The sequence below is a fragment of the Rhinoderma darwinii genome, chromosome 10 (assembly GCF_050947455.1).
Source record: "Rhinoderma darwinii isolate aRhiDar2 chromosome 10, aRhiDar2.hap1, whole genome shotgun sequence".
NCBI lineage: Eukaryota > Metazoa > Chordata > Amphibia > Anura > Rhinodermatidae > Rhinoderma > Rhinoderma darwinii.
This window is the reverse complement of record NC_134696.1, coordinates 6,697,766-6,720,750: the sequence shown is the minus strand read 5'-3', so window position 1 is coordinate 6,720,750 and position 22,985 is coordinate 6,697,766. Positions and strand designations below refer to the sequence as shown.

At 43.3% G+C, this 22,985-nt stretch overlaps 1 protein-coding gene across 4 annotated transcripts in view; it reads right to left on the bottom strand.

Moving 5' to 3' along the window:
• The window catches only part of LOC142661742 (uncharacterized), a 191,053-nt gene that overhangs the window by 143,076 nt on the left and 24,992 nt on the right, over positions 1–22,985 (bottom strand). For all 4 annotated transcript variants that reach the window (XM_075839265.1, XM_075839264.1, XM_075839262.1 and 1 more), the window contains exons 4-11: positions 21,103–21,214; positions 15,910–15,997; positions 15,630–15,818; positions 14,936–15,044; positions 6,006–6,224; positions 3,148–3,252; positions 2,869–3,060; positions 1,721–1,831 (exon numbers count right to left, since the gene is read on the bottom strand). In XM_075839265.1, the coding sequence (XP_075695380.1) occupies positions 1,721–1,831; positions 2,869–3,060; positions 3,148–3,252; positions 6,006–6,224; positions 14,936–15,044; positions 15,630–15,818; positions 15,910–15,997; positions 21,103–21,214 (1,125 nt within the window). The remainder of the gene's footprint in view (positions 1–1,720; positions 1,832–2,868; positions 3,061–3,147; positions 3,253–6,005; positions 6,225–14,935; positions 15,045–15,629; positions 15,819–15,909; positions 15,998–21,102; positions 21,215–22,985) is intronic.

Sequence of the window (22,985 nt, the reverse complement as noted above, 5' to 3'; positions counted from 1 at the left end):
TATTACAAATGAATTTTGTATAAAAAAAATGAAATTTGTAACTTTCACCTCTACTTTGCTTTAATTCCTGTGAAACGTCTAAAGGGTTAATACACTTTCTGATTGCTGTTTTGAATACTTTGAGGGGTGCAGTTTTCAAAATGTGGTGATTTATGGGGACTTTCTAATATATAAGACTCTCAAAGCCACTTCAGAACTGAACTTGTCTTTGTAAAAATCGCCTTTTGAAATTTTCTTGAAAATATGAGAAATCGCTGCTAAAGTTCTAAGCCTTCTAACGTCCTAGAAAAATAAAATAATGTTCAAAAAACGATGCCAAACTAAAGTAGACATGTGGGGGATGGTAACTAGTAACTATTTTGTGTGGTATTACTATCGGTTTTACAAGCAGATACATTTAAATTTAGAAAAATGCTAATTTTTGCAATTTTTCGCTACATTTTGGTGTTTTTCACAATTAAATACTGAATCTATCGGGCAAATTTTGCCAGTAACATAAAGTCCAATGTGTCACGAGAAAACAATCTCAGAATCGCTTGGATAGGTAAAAGCATTCCGGAGTTATTACCACATAAAGTGACATGTCAGATTTTAAAAATCGGCTTCGTCCTGAAGGCCAAAACAGGCTCAGTCCTGAAGGGGTTAAATAGCATGCTTGTTGACTTTCCGAGTAGTAACATTTTTCTATACATTGCACAGAGTAAAAACAAATGGTTGTAGCCTCCTTGATGACTGTTTCCAGGACAAAAAAAGAAAAGAACAAACTGTAATTTGCCATTTTCCCTTAGGTTTCGAAGATACAAAACACAAAGTACCAGCACCATCATCATACAACTTTCTAAACTTCTCCTAATATCAAAAAAAATGAGTAAAAACTATTCTCTAGTGTGCTTGAAAGAAGTTTCTGTATTAGGATTTTGCCTTTCAGTGAAGTTTCCCAGATTTATACTTCACTACTAATGATCGACTAAAGCTGCTGCTAATAAATATTTGGATAAAGTATAATACACCACCCTACCACCAGATGGCACTGTTGCCTTTTTTGTGGTTTCTTTTTGTTTTTAATAACATGACATTTTTGGCATTCTGGATATGATGTTTATTGCACTAATTGACACTAATGTTTTGTGTATTCTGTATATTTTATATACATTACTGTTATTTCATATAGAAAGTGGAGCCGAAGCCATGGCTGCTATAGTGTATTATATACGTCATTAGTGAATCTTTCTTATAGGGTCAGGGTCCCACACAAGAGACCACTTATTATTGAGAAGCTTTTACAAATAATCATACACTGCAACCCGAGGAACCACAACTAGAGAACAGCACAATATAATTTAAAGTGGCAGCAACCTTCTTAAATCTTGCAAATCTCTTCGTTTGTCCTGTACTTTGCCCAAAGTGTAATGTGTCTATATTATAAATCTATTCATCGTCTCCCGCTCGGCTTTAGATACACATTCCCCATCATTTATTACATTTATACAACATCTACAACCCATGCTGTGAGGGAATTAAATGCGTAGGATTAATAAGAGTTACCTGGCACATTTTTCACAATTATTTTTACTCTCAAGCTCAAGTCAGTTTGGTATAATTTTCCATTGCCCGGGAGCACCACATTGCGATGTGAGATTGCTGAATATTAATAGAAACTTACAAACGTACATTTCCCAAGAAGCTCTTTGGCATCTAACCAATAATAAAATATTCTTACTGTAAGCCCCACTGTGATGAGTGAAGGTCCCGGGAGGGCAGTCTTGTTCACGGCTGACGCCAGCTGGGCAGAACTTTCCCCTGGTACATGGGTAACCTGTGACTGGGGAACCTGTGGAGGAGAGAGGCGCATGTTATATTCAATATCAGCTGTGTACAACAATCTAAGATCCAGATGAGAAGTATCCAAACATGAAAGGTATTCACTATAGTGGGCATTGCCTGCTGCTTACCTAGCACCAATATATTCTGCAGCAGTGAACACAGATTGTAATCAGTCATCAGTCCCTGTCCAGGAGCTCACAATCTAATTTACCTCTGTCATACACTCACTGTGGTCAGTTTATTAAGAAGCTAATGAACCTATCAGAATACATTTTGGAGGGAGGGAGGAAACCCATAAGAACAAGGAGAGAACATAAAAGTCCAGGTAGAACTCAGGACCACAATGCTACGGGACACGAAACATTGATCACTGTGCTGCCAGACACCCTTCTCACAACAACCGTGGCTCCATAGATGTCCGAGAACTATAAAAACAGGACCTTCATTTGTAGGCCTTCATGATATAAACCAGAACAGGTTTTCTGCCATAAATGCTGTGCTGAAAAATCGCACATGATTTCGAAATCTTATTTTTGGACAAGCGGCTTGAATATAGCTAAAGCAAATGGATTTAATGTGCTTCACCTGTACAAGATGCGCTGCCAAAAAACACGGAAATTTGCTATAGGCGGCACAATACCACCTGAGAAGCGCTACACGTACGGGCACCTTTACAGAGATTCACTAAAATGGGAGCTGGCGGAGACATACCCAACCGCCGCTGCATTCAAAATCATCCTCACTGAGGTCGTGCAGTGGGGAGGAATGGAGGTTTGGGGCCCCTGTTCTAGTGAAAGTGAGCGTCCCAGTGGTGGGGCCCCCAGAAATACATTGATTGCCTATCCTGTGGGTGACTTAGTGGGAAAACACCTTTAACTAGGAAAGGTGGGTGACACGTGGCAGCTGTAATACTGTTTTTATTATTTATTATCCAGCTTTCCTAGAAACAGATATAATTTAGAAACTGCTTCAAGGAAGTAGAATAAAAAGTAACATTAAGTTTAGAGGGGATCGTCAAAGAAAGCACCATCTGAGCACCCTTACCTTCTTGGCAGAACAGACCCTCGGAGCAAACCTTGCAGCTGCCTCTGTGCCCTTGCCCAACTTGGTCATTGTAGGTTCCGGCTGGGCACGGATAAGCATGGGAATTTCGAGTGCCTATAGGACAGTAAAAGCCTGCAGGGCACAGGGACCCTTCTGCAGGTGGCAGAGACTTTCCTTCCAAACAGAAATACCCTGTAGATACACAATGTTGAATTAAGATCAGATCATTTACATCGGTCTCATTCATAATAGCTGGACACCAGAAAACCTTATGCCAACCTGCAGGGCAGAGGGTGCATTCACTCTGCTGCAGAAGTCCTTCTTTTTCTGAGAAAGTCCCAGCTGGGCAGGGTGTTTTGGTGGAGCCATCAGCACAAAAATAACCTGAATGGAGCACAGGTTGTATTGTAATTTACAATGACAAGAGTTATCACAGAGAAATAAGTGCACTTATCTGCTGTACACACAGTGAGGGCAGCAATCGTAGGATGATCCAGTAGTTTAATAACCTGTCATAGGGTATTGCTCACTCGGAACAATATTTTACAGTTCATATTATAAATTTACATAAAATAGTCACTATGTAAATACATTACGTACCTATTTTTTACTGATTCTGAGTTACAGCCTGTATTGTGCTCCAGAGCTGCACTCACTATTCTGCTGGTGGAGTCACTGTATACATACATTATATTACGTATCATGTACTGATCCTGTATTCTACTCCAGAGCTGTACTCGCTATTCTGCTGGTTGTTATTGGATAATAGTCAATAAGCTTGTTGACAGACACACCCTAAAAGCTTATCAGAAAAACTGCCCCCCCCCTCATTGATTCCATAATGTTTATTTCTTAAATTACTGTACATTGCCTGGTGTAAAGAAGACACTTTCCAGAATGTAAGTCATTTGAACAAGCTCTGTCCAGATACGGAACAAGCAGAGAATGCTGGGAGATTTCTTTGCAGAATAGTGAGTGCAGCTCTGGAGTGTAATAAAGGCTGAAACCCAGGATCGGAACATGGTAAGTATGGAAATATATTTACAAAGTTCCTTAACTTTATGTGTAGAGTATTCTAATATGTAAACTGAACCTGAGCCTCAATAATGTCCCCAGATCATAATGAGACTTTTTAGAGGGCTACAGATTGATTTCAACTATCGAGCTGCAGTCCAAATGAATGCATTGAGTTGCATGCAATCTTGTGGACTACAGCTGCCACTAAAGAGTTAAAACTCAATCAGTAGCATTGCAAAAAGTCTAGGTGTAGCCCTGGCCTTATAGCAATACTTCTGATGGTCTTCATAGAGGAATTTTTTGGTTTAAGGTCATAATACAGGACACCTGCTGAATAGGTAACAGCTTGGTAATTGCTCTCCCCATAGCATTCAACTGTGTTTCTATAATTTGCTAATTAGCTGGTAGCATAATTGGTCATTACATTTCAGGCACTCACACTGCTGGTGCGATAGTCAATTATAATGCACCATACTGAGTTTCCAAGGTTGCATAATGTACAGGCCCTTGTACACCTATAGAACTACTGCATTGCAATCTACGTACCATTCATCTAAGCCATATTATATAATGTCTGTATCTTCATACCAGAGGGCATGTACAGGACTGTAATAATAATACCACCATTGTGCTTATGCCCCCCTGCCCAACACCAGTAATATTATAAGTCTAAGATTATTTTTATAATGTTCATACACTAAATCCTTCTCTCACTGATAAGTAACAAACCAAAGAAAGGCAATAAACAGGGAGGAGCAGGATATCCAAGACTCTTGGTAAAATAAACAATTTATTTGGTCAAAAAGAGACCGGACAGTTAAAATGATAATCCCGGGACCACGCTTACGCGTTTCAAACCTCCATGGTTCTTAATCATAGCTATGATTGTTTATAAATTGTTTGTGCTGGATATCCTGCTTCTCCTTGTTTATTGCCTTGAATATACCTGCTGTCGACTCCGGATTCCTCCTTGGATATCTACGAGCACCATTACTACTCACAACGTGGTTTTGACAAACACATGGAATAACGCAGTGGAAACGCGGTGAGCGAACCCTTGTATATACAGTTTTTTGTATTTGCAACATCCAGAGAAAGCCTGATGACACACAAGGGTTACACAAAAGGGGGCAACAACGAGGGACTTCCCATCATTTAGGCCGGATTCACACGAGCGTGTTCGGTCCGTGATATACGGTCCGTACGTCGGCCGCATTTCCCGGACCGAACACACTGCAGGGAGCCGGGCTACTAGCATCATGGTTCTCTATGACGCTAGGTGTCCCTGCCTCTCCGTGGAACTACTGTCCCGTATTGAAAACATGATTACAGTACGGGACAGTTGTCCCGCAGCGAGGCAGGGACTCCTAGCGTCGTACATAACTATGATGCTAGGAGCCCGGCTCCCTGCAGTGTGTGAGGATCCTTGGTGGCTGTGTTACTGTAGCCTGACCTTCTGACACAATACTCCCTCTTGCAGCTCATCTATTGTTATAATTGCACTGTGGGTAGTAAGGTCGGGGCCAACCTACATCACTTGGCTTTATTATACTATCCAATAGATGCCAATTATAATCCACCTCTTACTGGATGTAGTGATTTGGATGACCAAAAAGCTGAAACGATGTAATTGCTTTATAAATACTAAGGTACTTACTGTGTTGTGAAGAGCAGAGCTGGATAAAAATCCTGGGAAAAAACAAGTGTGGGGGATAGCAAGGGCTTGTCCTCACGTAACTGAATTGCTGCATATTTTCCGTCCGGAATTGCAGATTACAGTAACAGTAAAGTGGCTGTGAATGAGCAAATGTCATCCACACACTGCGTAAAACTTCAGTCCTGAAATTGACCTGCGGTGCATATTTTTCGTTCCACTGCATGTCAATTCCTGCTGCGAAAAGTGGATTGAATTGCACTATTTTCTGCAGTAAAAACAATAGTGCGGTTTTTCCGCTGCGGATTATCTGCTTGTTTAAGCGGAAATGCTGCAGAAATTTTCTGTTACATGTGGACAAGCCTTAATACTGGACAAATAATAGTGCCATACCGTGCATAAATGCCACCAAAAAGTGTAACAATATCATACCCTGCCCATGTAATATTGCCATTGAGTGTCATACCTGGGGGGCAGAGCTTACACTCTAATTGCCCTCCTGTAGTCACATAGTATCCAGGGTGGCAGGTGACTTGCATGTCATTGGATTGATGAGGATCCTCTACATCATGTGTTGGGGGACAGTTACTACATATGCAAGAACTTATCTGTCCGCTGCCATCCTTCAAAAATCCAGCGGGTGAAATGACTGTATGAATCTTTCCAGCAAAAGGACAATAACTTCCTGGAAAACGACAACAATAAATCAGGACTATTAGGCCGGGTTCACACACAGCGTAAATACTGCAGATTTTACATAATACAGTAGCAGCAGAGTGGATAAGATGTGAACAAATCTCCTCCACACGCTCTGTAAAAAAAATCTGCCAAAAAAACGTTCAGAAATTGACTTGCAGTACGGTATTTTAATTCGCAACATGTTAATTTATGCTTCGGAATCGTTGCGGGTTTTCCCCATTGAATTCAATGGGGAGATAAAACCTGCAACAAATAGCAGATTTTGCGATTTTTGTGGCGGAAAAGTTGCGATTCCACCGCAAAGAAGGCAACCCAGGAGGCCAGGCTGCAGGATATTAGAGGGACGCGTCACCATAGCCATAGCTACGGGAAGTATAGACTTTTTTATTTCACCTGCAGTTTTCCACAGCGGACATTCTGGCCGAAAAACTACACCACAATTTGGTGCGTTTTTTCGGACGGAATTATCTGCTGGATTTCTGCAACGGAATGCTGTGCAGAAATGCCCACGCTGTGGAAAAAAACCACAGCGAAAACGTTCATAAATTGACCTGTGGTACACATGATAAATGTCAAGTTTTGCTGCGTTTGCATTGCTTTTCTGTTGCAGATTGTCCCCATTGAATTCAACAGGGATTTAAACCCCACAACAAATAGCCAAGTGTTGCGACTTTTGCGGTGGAAGTACAAATGTCTTTTTTTTCTAATCGCGGCTTTCAGCGGTGGAAATTTCTCCTGAAAAACTGGACCACAATGTGATGCCGCTTTTCAGGCGGAATGTGCTCCAGGTTCTAGGCCAGATACGCTGCGTAGTTTTACGCAGAATGTCCGACCCGTGGGAACCCGGCCTTAGTGCAGTGATGAGGGAATATTACTGACATTGTAGGGTTCCTAGATTACAGATTATTAATTCCCTGCCAAGGTACTGCAATGCAGAATACAATCATGCCCTAAATATTAGCTATGATTTATCTGAATATTAAAAATCAGTAGTTTAAGCTTGTGTGTAATACACTCTTCAAGGGAATTCGAAGATAATAGTGGGGGTCCTATGTTCAGGACCCTCATTTCTTGGTCAGAGTGGAGAGCGGTTTCATAGAGCATCTCTCTCTCTGGAGGACCCATCCTGTATTACACAGACAACACATTGATACGAATGTACACTGTGTAATACTTCATTTCTCCTGTGGTGGCGCTGCAGGGAAACTGAACACTTACTGCCAGTTTTCCCCACAGATTACAGCCGATCGCTGGGGGTCCCAGCAGGGGGACAGTCTGTGATCAGCTTGTTCTCAAGGGACCCTTCTAACAAGTTGAGATTGTCGAAAGTGGAGATGGTTTTTTTTTTTTAAAATGGAGCTTAGATGGGTTTTCCAGTTACAAAAAAATTGATCGACGGGGGTACGACTTTTGTCTTATTTGAAGGGGCCGCGACGCTCACTTGAATGGGGGAAGGCTGCAATACTGTGAACTGCCACTACAAGTGTGTCGGCGGCTCACAGTACGGGCAGTAATAGGAATGAAGGGGAAGCAGCGACATAGCCCCTTCAAAACAGCTGGTTGATGGGGGTGCCAGTAGACACACACTTACAGATCAATTATTGGTCATCAAAGAAAGGCCGTCAGTTTCTTATAACTGAAAAAGCCCATTAATCATGCCAACATTTTAAATTATGCAACTAGTAATATACTTTGTATTTTAATTCTTCAACTTTTAAGACTTCTGCTTGCAATCAATGAATGAAAAGATTAAGGCCTCATGCACACGAATGTGTTTATGCATCTACAATTCATCCACAAAATTGCGGACCCATTCATTGCTATGGGCACAGGTACACGACTGTGGTTTACACGGACCGTGTGGGGGCCGCAATTGGGGACCGTAAAAACTCAGGACGAGTCATTTTACGGTCCGGTCCCACTGAAATAAATGACCATATTCTGTGTGCAGTCCGTGATTGCGGACGGCCCGCGGATGACACCCCGTGGCCATCCATGCCGTAATCACGGACCGTGCACATGGCTACGGTCGTGTGCATGAAGCCTAATTGCTTACATTCAGACTGTAAACCTATCCTGAAAAAGTCCTGCTAACACAGGTTGACAGTGTGTTTTAACAAGCTCTGCAGCTGTGTGAGCAGGACAGTCTTGATGAGTTTTAACCATATAAATAATGTATATATATTATTACTATATCATAATAATTGCTATAACTTTAGAGAGATCATTTGTCCCGTATTGAAGTGTGCAGCTTTTCATTAGATGCTGGATCATTGCTTCAAACTGTTCATTTTTACAGTCCCACGCTATTTTCTACCGATATTCCAGAACCGGTTGGATTTCATTCGCATTGTTATAAAGTGTCCTCCCAACCTTTTTGGTGTTAGTGCCGCCTGCAGTGGGATTTCTCAATTATGAAGGTTTAACGTAAGTCCCATCAGCAGCATCACACAGCGGAGCAGCACCAGTCGGTGACTTCGGCAGAGCAGGTGTTAAGCGGAGCGCAGGGCCTGCTGTTCGGCAGATCCCAGGAATTCTTTTTAATGAGAACGTCTCTACTCCGTTCATCATTTTTCCCTTCCTGACAGTTTGTGCCTCTCTGAAGGTACGCTTCATTATTTAATGAGAGGGCCTAATTATTGCCTTATTTATCTCTTTGCCTAGCCCAGTAATCGCTTGATTTTCTCATTACACAATGATATGAAACGTGAGGCTCCTGTAACCACCATCTGACAGCACGCTTGTGTCAGTCTGGATTATATCTCCTAGGGCTCTGTTCACACTGAGTTTTTTTGGCGCTAATTTTGACTCGGAAACCGCGTCACAATCTGCGTCATAAAACGGCCGAAAACATCCTCCATTTGATTTCAATGGGAGGCAGAGTCGTTTTCCGGGCGGCTTTTGGCTGCTCGCAGGCAAAAGAAAAGCGCGAGTCCTTTCTTGCCGTGGTTTCCGCTTCTGATCCTCCATTGAATAAAGGCGCAGGTGACATTGAGGGGTATTGATATGCTGAAGGGATGGTAGTTTATTTGTAAGAAAATGGCAGCGGGAGGGATGGTCAGTTAAGCGGGAAAAGCACATAACGAGTTATGGCATTGTTGAATGTATGGTGGGCGGAGTTGACCTGCCGATGTTTGTTATGGGTAATGGCAGATACGTTCTGTTGCCCCAACCCTTGGAAAGGGGTAGGTTTACGGGGGAGGTTGCAGGGGGGGGAGGGGAGGGGCAGGGGGGGGAGGGGAGGGAGGGAAAAAAGACCCAGCCGGTCGGATATGTAAAATTAAGAGAACAGGATAGGAGGAGCTGTGATATGTTGAGGGATGATGGGATCACTTAATTGTTTGTCCTGGAATGTACGGGGCCTGCGGGAAGCCAGAAAACGACAGGCGGTATTTGATTTTATTAGAAAACAGGAGTCGAGGGTGATAGGACTACAGGAGACACATATGACTAGGGATTCAGTTTCCATGATGCATAGGGCCTGGGTAGGCCATAGTTTTCATTCTTACCATACTACATATTCAAGGGGGGTGAGTCTTCTCATACATAGGGCAGTGCCATTTGTATGTCACGACTCCTTTCAGGATGGGGAGGGGCGGTATGTGGGGGTGCACTGTACTTTGTATCATTGGAATTGTGTGTTGGTGGTGTTGTATGTACCCCCTCCGTTTTCTAGTGGATGTATCAAGAAAGTGGTGGAGGAACTGGCTAGGTACCCGGAGGTGCCGTTACTAGTGATGGGGGATTTTAACGCAGTATTGAATACCAATATGGATAAATTTGGCATGACAGGGGGAGGTGTAACAGCTTTTGGCCATCTGGTTGCGGAAATGGGTTGGCGGGACATATGGAGGGATAAACATCCAAATAGCTTTCAGTATTCTTGTGCGTCTTCCACGTATCAGTCTTTATCCAGGATAGACCTAATCTTGTGCTCACCGACAGCGGTACCATTTGTAGCTCAGATAGAATACTTGCAAAGAGCGTTATCGGATCATTCTCCTGTGTTAATGAAGGTAGAGACGGAGGAGAGGACAGGGCGGGGGCGGGGGCTGGAAACTCAATGCCTTTTGGCTAAAGCTGATAGACAATAAACAAATTTTAAACCTCATAAAGGAATACTTTCAGTTCAATTCAGGAACGGTACCGCAAGAGATACTGTGGGACGCGATGAAGGCGTGGCTGAGAGGGGTGTTCATCCAGCACATTTCAGCAGTAAAAACACGGTCTAGACAATTAGGAGAAGCGCTGCTGGGAAGGGTAGAGGAGACAGAAAGGCTGCATATAATAGATAACACAACAGACACATTGAAGCATTGGGTGGAGGCGCAGCGGTTGTTAAAGCAGCATCAGTTGGAGAGGGCAGATAACAAAAGGATGTTTTTAAAACGCCAATACTATGAGGAGGGGGAAACCACTGGACGGTTACTGGCAAGGATGGCGCAGGCTCAGAGGGAGAATAATTACGTACACACCATTAAAGGGGAGGGGGGGAAGTTGGAGACTGATACAGGACAGATTTTGAAAGTGTTTCAGCAGTTTTACTCGGATTTGTATGCCTCTAGGGCAGAGCACACGCCTCAGCAGCTGGAAGAGTATATAGGGGAGATAGAATTTCCTAGGTTGGGGGGGGAGGAGAGAGGGACATTGGAGGAGCCAATATCTCTGGAGGAAATACAGGCGGCTATAGGGATACTAGCCAGTGAAAAGGCGCCGGGGCCGGATGGTCTTCCGGTGGAAGTTTTTAAGGAATATGGGGAGGAGCTCGCACCGCAGTTATTGGCCACTCTTTTAGACAGCTTCAATAGGGGGCGGCTTCCAGAAACAATGTATGAAGCGACTATAGTAGTTCTGCCTAAAGAGGGGAAGGATCCTCAACTCCCGGGCTCTTATAGACCAGTCTCACTGCTGACGGCGGATATTAAAATCATGGCGAAAGTATTGGCGCTTCGACTAGCTAAAGTAGTAGCTGGGGTGGTACACGGAGATCAGGCCGGTTTTATGCCATCCAAATCGACGGCGGTAAATCTGAGGCGGCTGTTTTTGAATCTACAAGTTATGCCGGATAATCGTGGGGGGAGAGCCATAATGTCCTTAGATGCGGCCAAAGCATTCGATTGTGTGGAGTGGAATTATTTGTGGTCAGTTCTGGAAAAAATGGGATTTGGCCCTAATTATATAAAATGGGTAAAATTGTTGTATGTAGCCCCGACAGCAAAGATAAGGGTGAATGGGGTGTTATCGGATCGGTTTGCGCTGGAGCGGGGAACGCGTCAGGGATGTCCATTGTCCCCATTGTTGTTTGCGTTGGCAGTGGAACCCTTGGCGTGTGCAGTGAGACAACATGAACATATTCAGGGGTTGAGATATGGGGGGGTGGAGGAAAGAATTGCATTATACGCAGATGATATGCTGCTATTCATGGCGGATACCGAACGCACATTACCGTTAGTGATGGCCCTAATTAAGCGGTTTGGGAAATACTCAGGACTACTCATTAATTGGTCAAAATCGGCCCTAATGCTCATGGACCCGGGGGATGGTCAGAATGGGGAAGAGGAGGTGGAGATACCTGTGGTGAAGGAGTTTAAGTATTTGGGGGTGAGGGTGACGGCGAAAGTACAGGATTATATGTCCCTTAATGTAATGCCACTGTTAACAAAGATAAAAGCCAAAGTAGAGGCGTGGAATAAGTTGCCCCTATCGGCTCTGGGTAGGACAAATTTGATTAAAATGATCCTTATGCCCCAGGTGTTGTATGTACTACATAACTCACCGGTATGGATCCCCAAATATTGGTTCAGGAGATTGCATAACCTTTTTAGGGACCTAGTATGGAAGAAGGGGGTACCTAGGATTAAACTGGAGAAATTACAGCTGCCAAAGGAGGAGGGGGGCCTGGCTGTTCCCAATGCTTGGGTGTATTATTTAGCTGCCCAATGTCAGCATTTCTGGGGGTGGGAGCAGGAAGAGACATGGGGGTCCAGTGCGCGCATCCTATCATATCTGGGGGGGGGGGGAGAACCCGCTGGCAGGACTGGAAGCGCACAGATATAAACAGATGGCGAGTACCAGACCCACTCTGCTTCTCATACATAAGGTGTGGTGGCAGTGCAAGCAATTGCTGGGGATAGGGGAGTGCACTAAATATACACCGCTTTGGAGAAATGCTTATTTGGGGGAATTGGGTAAATTGGAAGGGATGCAGGGGTGGGAGCAGCAAGGCATAATACGGTTGAATCAGTTGTATGAGGGAGACATACTCAAATCTTTTCAGCAAGTAAGGGAGGAGTTTCAACTGGACTCCCGCATGTTTTATCATTACCTGCAGATTCGGCACGCAGTGCAGACACAAGCAGTCAGTGTGGACCTGACGATGCATGCCGCGGGGGTGTTGGAGCATATTGCAAAGGCAGTAACATCAAAAGGATTAATTTCATTGGTTTATCGCAGGTTGTTGGTGGAACATCTGGGAGATCCTATGGCACCAGTGAAAGCAATATGGGAGAGGGATGTGGGTCCTATTACAACAGACCACTGGGAGGCGGTATTGGCAGCAACAAGTACCTTGTCCATTAATGTAGCACAACGAAGATCGCAGTTGTTTCTGATACATAGGGTGTACAGGACCCCGTGGGTGCTGAAACAAATGGGATTAAGAGCGGATGCAAAATGCCCTAGGTGCCCGGAAGAAAAAGCAGACATCCTTCATATGTTCTGGACATGTGGGAAGCTGGGGAGTCTGTGGACGGAAATATTGGAACTAGTGGGGAGAGTGTTTGAGGTACAGATCCCATGGGATCCTGTAGTAATGCTGCTAGGGTATGTTGGAGATTTGGGGGGAGATAGGATGTCAGGGTTGGCAATTGCTAAAATACTGTATCAAGTTCGGAAAGGAATTGCAAAGCACTGGCTGGATGCGGAGCCACCATCAAAACAAGAAATCATAGGGGCACTTAACTCACAGGTTCTGATGGAGTATAGGATATACTCCAAGAGGGGGTCCAGGGTCAAGTTCGACAAACAATGGGCTAGGTGGATTGATCAATCTGGGTATGCTTCTGTGGAGCTAATGACACTAAGGCAACAAGTGCAGGTATAGGGCCACTGAGGGGAGAGGATTGGAGAAGTGGTACTGAGAAGATCGGCTGGGGGGGATACAGGGGGGAGTTGGGGGGAAGGGAATGTTTGGTTAAATGTAAAGAATTGGGTCTGTTGAAAATTGCTTGTACACTGTATGAGAACGTACAATGACCTGTAATAATGTGGAGTTTTGTTGAATAAACTTGAACTGATTAAAAAAAAAAAGAATAAAGGCGCAGGTAGTTCAAAATCTGCCTCAAGGGATTCTGAGGCAGATTTGTTCTGCCTATAAAAAACTCTGTGTGAACAGGGCTTAACACGTACAAGTTGATTACAGGTGTAACTCTGCTCATCATTGCTCATAGAAAGGGTAATACATTATATACTTTGCTCTTTCCCAACTAGAAAGTGTACCAAAATGACTCCCTCAGAAAGCAGCCTTAAAAATTATATATACCCGTTATTTATTTTCTTCGGTATTGTGTATTTGACTGTCCTTTACCTGTGCTTCATTACAATACAACTATGATCAGTGTCTCCAGTTTAGCTGCTTTGTCTATTAGAGTGTCAGGTAGTCTGAACTCCACCCTTTTGTCTCACCAAAGGCTCAGACTACTGCTATGTGTTTTCCCCATACTTTACACTGCAGCTCTGCTTGTTCAGACTGGCTGCTGCAGAGAAACACAAACCAGCAGGAATGATTATAAACTATGAGCAGCTTCATCATCAGTGAGAAAAGGTAGATTATTAGGTAACTAAGTATCTGCTGCACATAGATTTAGGAGCCTCACACATGAGCGTGTTTGGTCCGTGATATACGTTCCGTATTTCGGCCACATGTCCCGGACCGAACACACTGCAGGGAGCCGGGCTCCTAGCATCATAGTTATCTACAACGCTAGGAGTCCCTGCCTCTCTGCCGTACAACTGTCCCGTACTGTAATCATGTTTTCAGTACGGGACAGTTGTCCCGCAGCGAGGCAGGAACTCCTAGCATCGTAGATAACTATGATGCTAAGAGCCCGGCTCCCTGCAGTCTGTTCGGTCCGGGAAATGCGGCTGACACACGGAACGTATATCACGGACCAAACAGGTTTGTGTGTGAGGCTCCTTAGGGGTATGAGCTTTTTCAGTCCTTTCAATATACTTGATATAGAGGGAAATAACGGAGTCATTAAGAAGTATTTTAGAAAAATCGGATAAACAAGACAGCCTAAGGTAAGGACTGGAATGATGTCATAGCAAGCTGCTGTCATTTAGGACAGTCTGGTTACTAGGAATGCACCATCTACCAGTTACTGCCTTTTATATGGGCTTGTCAGGCTGTTTGTTCCTAGCAACTGGTCTGTCTCAGATCTGCAAGTCAAGGCAGATATAGGTCTAGACGAAGGGCAAAGAAGAGGAAGAAAAAGGCTTGGCAGAACTCATAATATAGTTCTTGCTATATGTTACTGCTGCATTGGTAAAAACAAAATCGAAACAGCCCGTACTAACGTAAGCCTTCTATCGTCTCATCACACTCCAAAGCCTAAACTCCGTACAAGAAATGCTGCATATTCAAAAGAAGAACCGCAGAAGAAAATACTGTCAGAAAACATAAGATACAGATGATACCTGGCAGACAAGGCAGACATCTCGATGAACTCCAAGTAGAAAAGAATCCTGGGGCGCATTCAACACAGCGAGTGTGATTCTCTGCCGGCTCTTGTCCTGGAGGACACAGCTGGAGGGAAAGAACCATCATTACGAATAATACAACCACCCCACTGATGAACTACACTATTGCCTGGTATCTGAAATACCTTAAATGGATTTTTTGGGTTTTAAGTTTAATCATTGTATAATAAAAAGTTCTGCAGATTTCGAATATATTTTGTTTCGGTTCTTAAAAGTTTTCAAGATGTCTGCTTGCTGTCAGTGAATGGAAACAAAACATTCTTGTTTCCATCCAGTGGCAGCAGACCAGTACAGATCTAATTCGAGGTACGAGCAGTTTGTAGTATTGTCTAGACTAAATGCAATAGAAGTAGACTCTCAGTATTAGGTCTGTATGGGTTTTCTGCCTCTGGATGGAAAAATAAATTGTTTCCATACATTCAAAGCAAGCTTGAATCTTAAAATATGAAATGAAATGTTAGAAAAGTGTACTGTTTTCCTTATACAATGGTTAAGCTTTAGCTATGTAAAACTGAAATCCCCTTTAACAAGCATTTTACCCTAAAATAAAAATCCATAGTAAATATGAATCCTCGAGGCTTCTTTCTCCAAGTTGGTATAAATCTTACTAAATAAACCAGTGAATACAAACCTTCCAGTCTCGACCATCCGGGCACACAAATCCATCAGGACATTGAGAACAATGCAGTTGACCTTCCTGCGAGTAATAGCCTGGGCTGCAATGAGTTAATAGATCTGATGCAGGATCACAGGAGTAGCCCGATGGACATGGTCTGCAGGCCTGGCCAGAGTCTACGCCAATGAAACCCAGCGGGCAGACCTATGAAAAAGAACAAACAACAACCACAGCTTAGTAATGCAGACAACAACCATGTTGTATATAAAATATTCATATATTTTATTAGCCAAACCTGGCAATCAAGTAGGTCGCTCTTCCCTGGTATGGAGTTCACTGTACCCGTTGGGCATTGTCTAGGTGCAGCAGATCCTCCTGGGCAGCTGGAAGACACAATTCACAAGTCAGAATAATTTTAGCAATTATTTATTACAGCCGCAAATCTGAATGAAACTCTAGAAAAAATTATAAATGGCAGCATATTGAGTATAGGCCATCTTTAGTGAGCCAGTGCTTATACCCAATTTATTTCCAGAAATATGAAATAAACTGCAGACTACAAAGCCAAGTTTAATGATAAAGGAAGCGGGAAGGAGATTGTCAGGATGGGAAGAACTTTCAGGGGGTTTCTCTTAATAAAAATATTTGAATGTATTAGGGACGTGCATGAATATATTTTACCATGGAAGCATCTGGGAATATAATTCCTCGAGTATTTCTCTAAGTAATAATCATACAAGTGCTATTTTTAATGAGGATTTGCATCTGCAGACAAAATACAGGCTGGTGGAAAACAGCCGCCAGTATTCTGCTCACAGATCTGCCGACCAATGGCTTGTAATTCCCTGCAGCCCTGCAAACGTATTAATAGAATGCTCCAGATAGTAAATGGAGGGCTTCAGAACAACATCACATTAGCAATTTTAAGCCTGTATGGCAGCGCACATGGCGGCTCTGTACTGTGGATCTGTAGGTACCCTGTGTGCCGTTCTCCCTCAGAAGCAATGCTTCTAGAGGAGTTTATCTCTGTAATATGATATTCAATGAAGCATGCCAAAAAGTTTTTCGGAATCCAAAAGGAAAACCTCAGTATTCCTCCATATAGAATCTGAGGCAAACAGATGTAGAATGGGGCCCCTATAGAAGTCTATGATTGCCGTATTATGGTTCCTTACAACACAGAGGCTGTAAGGAGAATATGGCCGTGTGCATGAGGCCTAAGGGTTAATGCACACGATGCGTATTACGTGCGGTTTCTGGCGAGCATATTTTTAGTGCGGCAAACCCGAAGCGTAATACAGTACCGGCATAGTCAATGAGATTCCAGGAAACTTCACGTGCACGCTGCGCTATTTTTCTGCATGTAAATTAAGCTGCGGTGCAGATTTTTTAAAATCCGCAGCATGTGAATTTATCTTGCGTTTCCGCGTGAATTGTATACGCCTAGTGCTGAGGAAAATCGTACCAAAAATGCACAATTAGGTGCGGTTTTTACCTGTGAATTTCCTGCATATTGCTGCGGTTTTGGAGCGTATTTTCCGCAGCAAAATATGCAACGTATGCATGTAGCCTCATACTATAAGGGTATGTTCACACGCACTAATTACGGACGTAATTCGGGCGTTTTTGCCCCGAATTACGTCCGAAAATAGCGCCTCAATAGCGTTGACAAACATTTGCCCATTGAAAGCAATGGGCTGACGTTTGTCTGTTCACACGAGGCGTATATTTACGCGCCGCTGTCAAATGACGGCGCGTAAATAGACGCCCGCGTCAAAGAAGTGACCTGTCACTTCTTTGGCCGTAATTGGAGCCGTTATTCATTGACTCCAATGAATAGCAGCGCCAATTACGTCCGTAATGGACGTGGCGTTCAAACGCCTGCACATGCCGTTACGGCTGAAATTACGGGGATGTTTTCAGGCAGAAACATCCCCGTAATTTCAGCCGTTACGGACGCTGCCGTGTGAACATACCCTAACTGTATGATACATGGAGCTTACACTTGAAGTATTAGGGCTTGTCCACACGTATAGGAATTGTTGACGGAAAAGAGGCAGCAGAATACAGTAGCAGCAAAGTGGTTGAGACTTAACAAATCTCATCCGCACGCTGCGTAACATTTCCGACCAGAAATTCACCTGCGTGCGTATTTTTCGTACCGCAGCATGTCAATTCCTGCTGAAGAAAGTGACTGAATTGCTGCATTTTTTTCAGAGGAGAGGTCACCATCTCCCAGCATTGTGAAAGACACAGCAAAATCTGCACCATGTTCTGTAATAAAAACGCTGGAAATGGTGCCTTTTTTTCCGCGGCGGAATTTCTTCTAGTTTCTGTGGATTTGCTGCAGAAATTATCTGCAGCAATTCCATTATGTGTGGACAGGCCCTAAAAGAGGATCTGTCACCTAATTATGCTGCACTATGAGGGAAGCATAAAGAAGTGACAGGCACGTTGATTTCAGCATGTGGTCACTTATTAGTTAATTTCCCATAGTTTAAGAATATTTACTACTTATACCTGTGGCGCGCATCCGCAACTAATCCGCAGCACGTAGGTCCTAAACTTGCAGTGCGCATTTGGCGCTACAAGCAGGAGTCCAAGTATATTCATATATTCATGCTCCCCCCGCCCTCCAGCCGCTGAGAGTCACTTTTCGCCTTATGAACAGTAATAGGGGTTAAAAGTGTCACTCGGCAGCTGGAGGGCGGGGGAGGTGGCGGAAGCACGCATATATGCGTGTACTTGGACTGGTGCTTGTAGCGCCAAATACGGACTGCACGTATAGGACCTACATACTCAATAACTACTTAACACTAACTAATAAGCGACCGCACAATGAAATCAACGTGTCTGTCAGCTCTTCTTGCAGCATAAATATGTAACAGATCCGCTTTATAATGGTGTCAGGATGAGGGTATTACCACCGCTATGTAATCAAAAATGGTTTTACTTTACAAAACCTTAATTTTATTTTTTTTTGCTGTAATGGAAGACGGCAGGGACTGCAGGATAATATCATGTCTTGTCATCCGAGCTACTTTAGACATAATTATTGTGATACTAGATAAACGTATATCTGCTGTACTCGGCACAAGCACAATCCCCCAGGCACTTCCCATTATACACATGTAAAGATGTAGGACAGATAAAATGAGGAATAAATGGGAAAAAAAAATAATCATGCCCTCCGAGATGATTTGAAATAATCAATATCACGAGATTAATCTTTTTTTTTTCTGCCAGTGTTCCAGTGACCTCCAAGATATATTGTATCCATCAATCACCAATCACTAGACTTACAGAGAGATCCAGAAAATATGAATTATAATAATAGAACTGAAATATATGTCGGGTTTGTGGGGTCTCCGGGGAACTTTCTCCTGCAGATGGAGTCAAACACAACTATCAAACCAAGTAACACAGAATACTAAAATAACAGCAAGATCAATGGAAAGAGCTCTGAGGATAATATGGGACACATCACCGCGCTGCCAGTTACATGATTGAATGGGAACATTTTAATACTGCAGGCCGGCTTGTAATAACTAAACACGATGGGCACATGTCTGGTATTGGGGTACATAAAAAATCCATGAATCTGATATTATTGAAACGGGGTGCTATAGAATGAGTGAATCTTCATTATGGCAATCATGTCATTTTTAGTTCCCGCTATAAATTCAGGAAAAAAAACAAAACCCATGGAGTCTGAATATAACATGAAATATAAAATCCATCTTTGATCACCAGGAAGTCTGTATAATCAAGTGCAAGACTGACAGAAACGTGTCACTAGGACGTCCTACAGATGGGCCTCATAAAACTGAATTCATGGAAGTTCACGTTTGCAAAAATGTCTGCAATTTAAAATCTGTCCCATAAGGGTATGTTCACACGGCCAAATTTCAGACGTAAACGAGGCGTATTATGCCTCGTTTTACGTCTGAAAATAGGGCTACAATACGTCGGCAAACATCTGCCCATTCATTTGAATGGGTTTGCTGACGTATTGTGCAGACGACCTGTTATTTACGCATCGTCGTTTGACAGCTGTCAAAAGACGACGCGTAAAAATACAGCCTCGTCAAAAGAAGTGCAGGACACTTATATGCGGGACACTTATATACATTATATGCAGGACACTTCTTTGGACGTTTTTGGAGCTGTTTTCTCATAGACTCCAATGAAAACAGCTCCAAAAACGGACGTAAAAAACGCCGCGAAAACGGCGTGAAAACGCAGCGAAAAATGCGAGTTGGTAAAAAAACGTCTGAAAAGCAGGGTCTGTTTTCCCTTGAAAACAGCTCTGGATTTTCAGATGTTTTTGTTGACTACGTGTGAACATACCCTAAACCTGAACGGGGTTGTTAAAAATGTCACGTACATGCTGACAAAATAACCCCATTCAGATTTCTGCAACATATCTGCCATTTGTGATCATATCCTCAGGGCTCATGTCCACAGCCGTGCCCGTAATCACGGCACGCAATTGCGTTAACGGACGGCCGGCGACGGCCGCAGCCCGCATTTTCGGGCCGTTCTCCCATACAAAGTTTGGAAGCACGGCCCGTAAAATACGAAAAGCTCCATATTTACCGGCACAGTTCTACGGAACGGACACCTATCCGTAGCGATACGAAAAGGTGTCCGCGGCCAATAGGACTGAATGGGTCCGTAATTGCGGACTGTATTAGGCTCCGTAATTGCAGAGATTTTTTACGGTCGTGTGCATGGGCCCTTAGATGGTGTAACTGCAATCAATCACTGACCTCCCAAAGTACCAGTCAGGGGATGAGCAAAACAACTTGGCAAAAAATTCCACCCTGCCGTCTACTGAGACCTCTGAAGCATTAAAGGGTAAATAAATGTTAAACAAACTTCTGACAAGTCAGAAGTTTTGATTGGTGGGGGTCCGAGCACTGACCCCACTGATCCCCGAGTGCTGAGTAGTTGAAATGACACTCCCAGCAGTCATGGAATAGGGGTGCAATGACTAGCACTTTGGGAAGACTTTAGTGCAACTTCACCTACTAGTTCAGCTTTGAGTAGTGTTGACAACAAACGTCTTACTTCTATTTTATTGTGATCTCAAACCCCCAGTGCTACAGATTAACCGATGCCCCATATGGATATTAGCACACGCTCGGTCATGTAATGCTCAGTGATACAATGCAATGTATAAAACATCACTAAATAAATGATCTCCTCTTGAATCCCAATGGCTTTGATGCCTTATTTTACTCCAAGTAAATATTATACGTAGATGGATACACTATATTCATGAGTAAAGGCACAGAACTATACCATTAACTCTTTCATTGTGATGAAAATGAGAATATGCATAGTGAATGGTTATATTATTGCTCCGGAAATACAGATTTTTGTGCAAGCAGAAAAGCCAGGAGAATATATCCAGATGAATAGCAAAAATAGAGAATATACACAGTATAGATAATATAAACCCTTTCTTCTGGCTCCCACTTACTAAAATCCAGAGGGGCACTCCCAGCAGCTGCCGGTCGAGAAGTAAGTGCCCGCTGGGCAGTCCAGGTGACAGTCACAATTGGGCTGGTACCCAGGGGATTGACACAGAACACCTAAGGAAACATAGAGAGGAGTCTTACATCTTTATATTAGTAAGAATCTGTCACGTAGAAGCATCTATAAATCTCATTACCTCCCTCATTCCTCTTTGTCTCATTATACCTCATTTCTTCAAACTCACTCCAATTGTCCCCGCTCTCCTCGCCATTCATTTCCATTTTATTCTCTATAGTAAATCCATCATTCCTGAAGATTTATGGATTTTAATATTGGTCATGCCACAGGCTGTGCCACTCATTACCGTCCCCAGGGAATTTTACAAACCTCCTTTGGGAGCCAAAGTAAATTTCACACATGAATGAAATACATCTCTTGCTCTCATCAATGGAAAGGAGAATTTCAAGAGTCTGAGAGCTGCAATAGTTACAATGTAACAAGTGGAATTGTAAGATTAAAAGAAAAAATATATATTGTTGGACCTAGGCCTAGATCACACGTGGGTTTTTTTGCAGGCAGAAAAAAATAGATCAGCTTTTGACCTGCTTGCGCTTTCTTCGCCCGTGGCCATAGAGGATCGTGGAAAAAGAAGAAAAAAAAAACGCCACGAAAACCGCTCGTAAATGAGTGCCATGGGTTTTCTCTGCCTCCCACTGATTTCAATGGGATGTCAGAGGTGGAAAGAGAGGACATGCCGCTTTTTTTTTTTACCCGTGAACGACATTTTATGGTGCCAATTCCCTGTGAACTGGGCCTTAGGGCTCATCCACGCGCTGCATAATAGCCACGTTATTTCGGGATGGAATTTCGGACGGAAAAAAACGCTGCAGAATACAGTAGCAGCATAGAGGATGAGATTTAACAAATCTCATCCACACCCTCCGTAATAATTCCGAGCAGAAATTGACCTGCGGTGCATATTTTTCGGACCGCAGCATATCAAATCCTGCCACGGAAATTGACTGAATTGCTGCGTTTTTCATAGATGTCACCATCCCCCAATATTGTGAAAAGCGCAGCAAAATACGCACCATTTTCTGCCGTAAAAACCGCGGAGGAATGACTGCGGTTTTCAACTAAATTGCCTCAATCACCCCAAAACTGGCACAAATCGCTTGATTGATTTCTCACTGTATTCACATTGCACGAGTATAAAGAAAAAGAGAGAGAACAGACAAACGCAATAAATATATCACTGTGATGTTGGATTTTAGATTTGATTCCTATTATGGGGCTTTATTTTAATTATTAGCGCAGGGAGGTTTGGTTTATGCTTCTGAGCTGCAGTGTTTTCATCGATTCCTAATAATCAGCGTCTGTCTGGAGTTCCACCAATCAGGGCCGTCCTTCCATTTGACCATTTTTGGCAAGGAAAATGCAAATAAAACATGGATAGCAAATATGGACACGTGACTGCACCCGTATATATATATATCAAAGAAGAATTGCCTGCAGGAGCAGCGCTCAGTGCTGGGGACAAGGAGCAGGGGCTTAGAGACTAGGTACATTGGGCACTAAAGCCCCATGGCCGCTCCCTTGCTTATGCCGTGCTGGGAAATTTAGTTCTACAACAGAAAGAGAATCGGTTCACCAATCTATGGCCTCATGCACACGACCGTGCATTTGCATCCGCATATTATCCGCAATTGCGGATAGTATATAACACATTCTATCCCATGGGCTAATGCACACAACCGTGGTTTCCGCGGTCCGCGCATTGCCCTGAGCGGAAAAAAAAAAGTACATTTTATGGAACCTAATTGAGGTCCGGGCTCCTTGAAGTCAATGCACATCTTATGTGTGCGCGGTCCGTGATTGTGGCCGTCC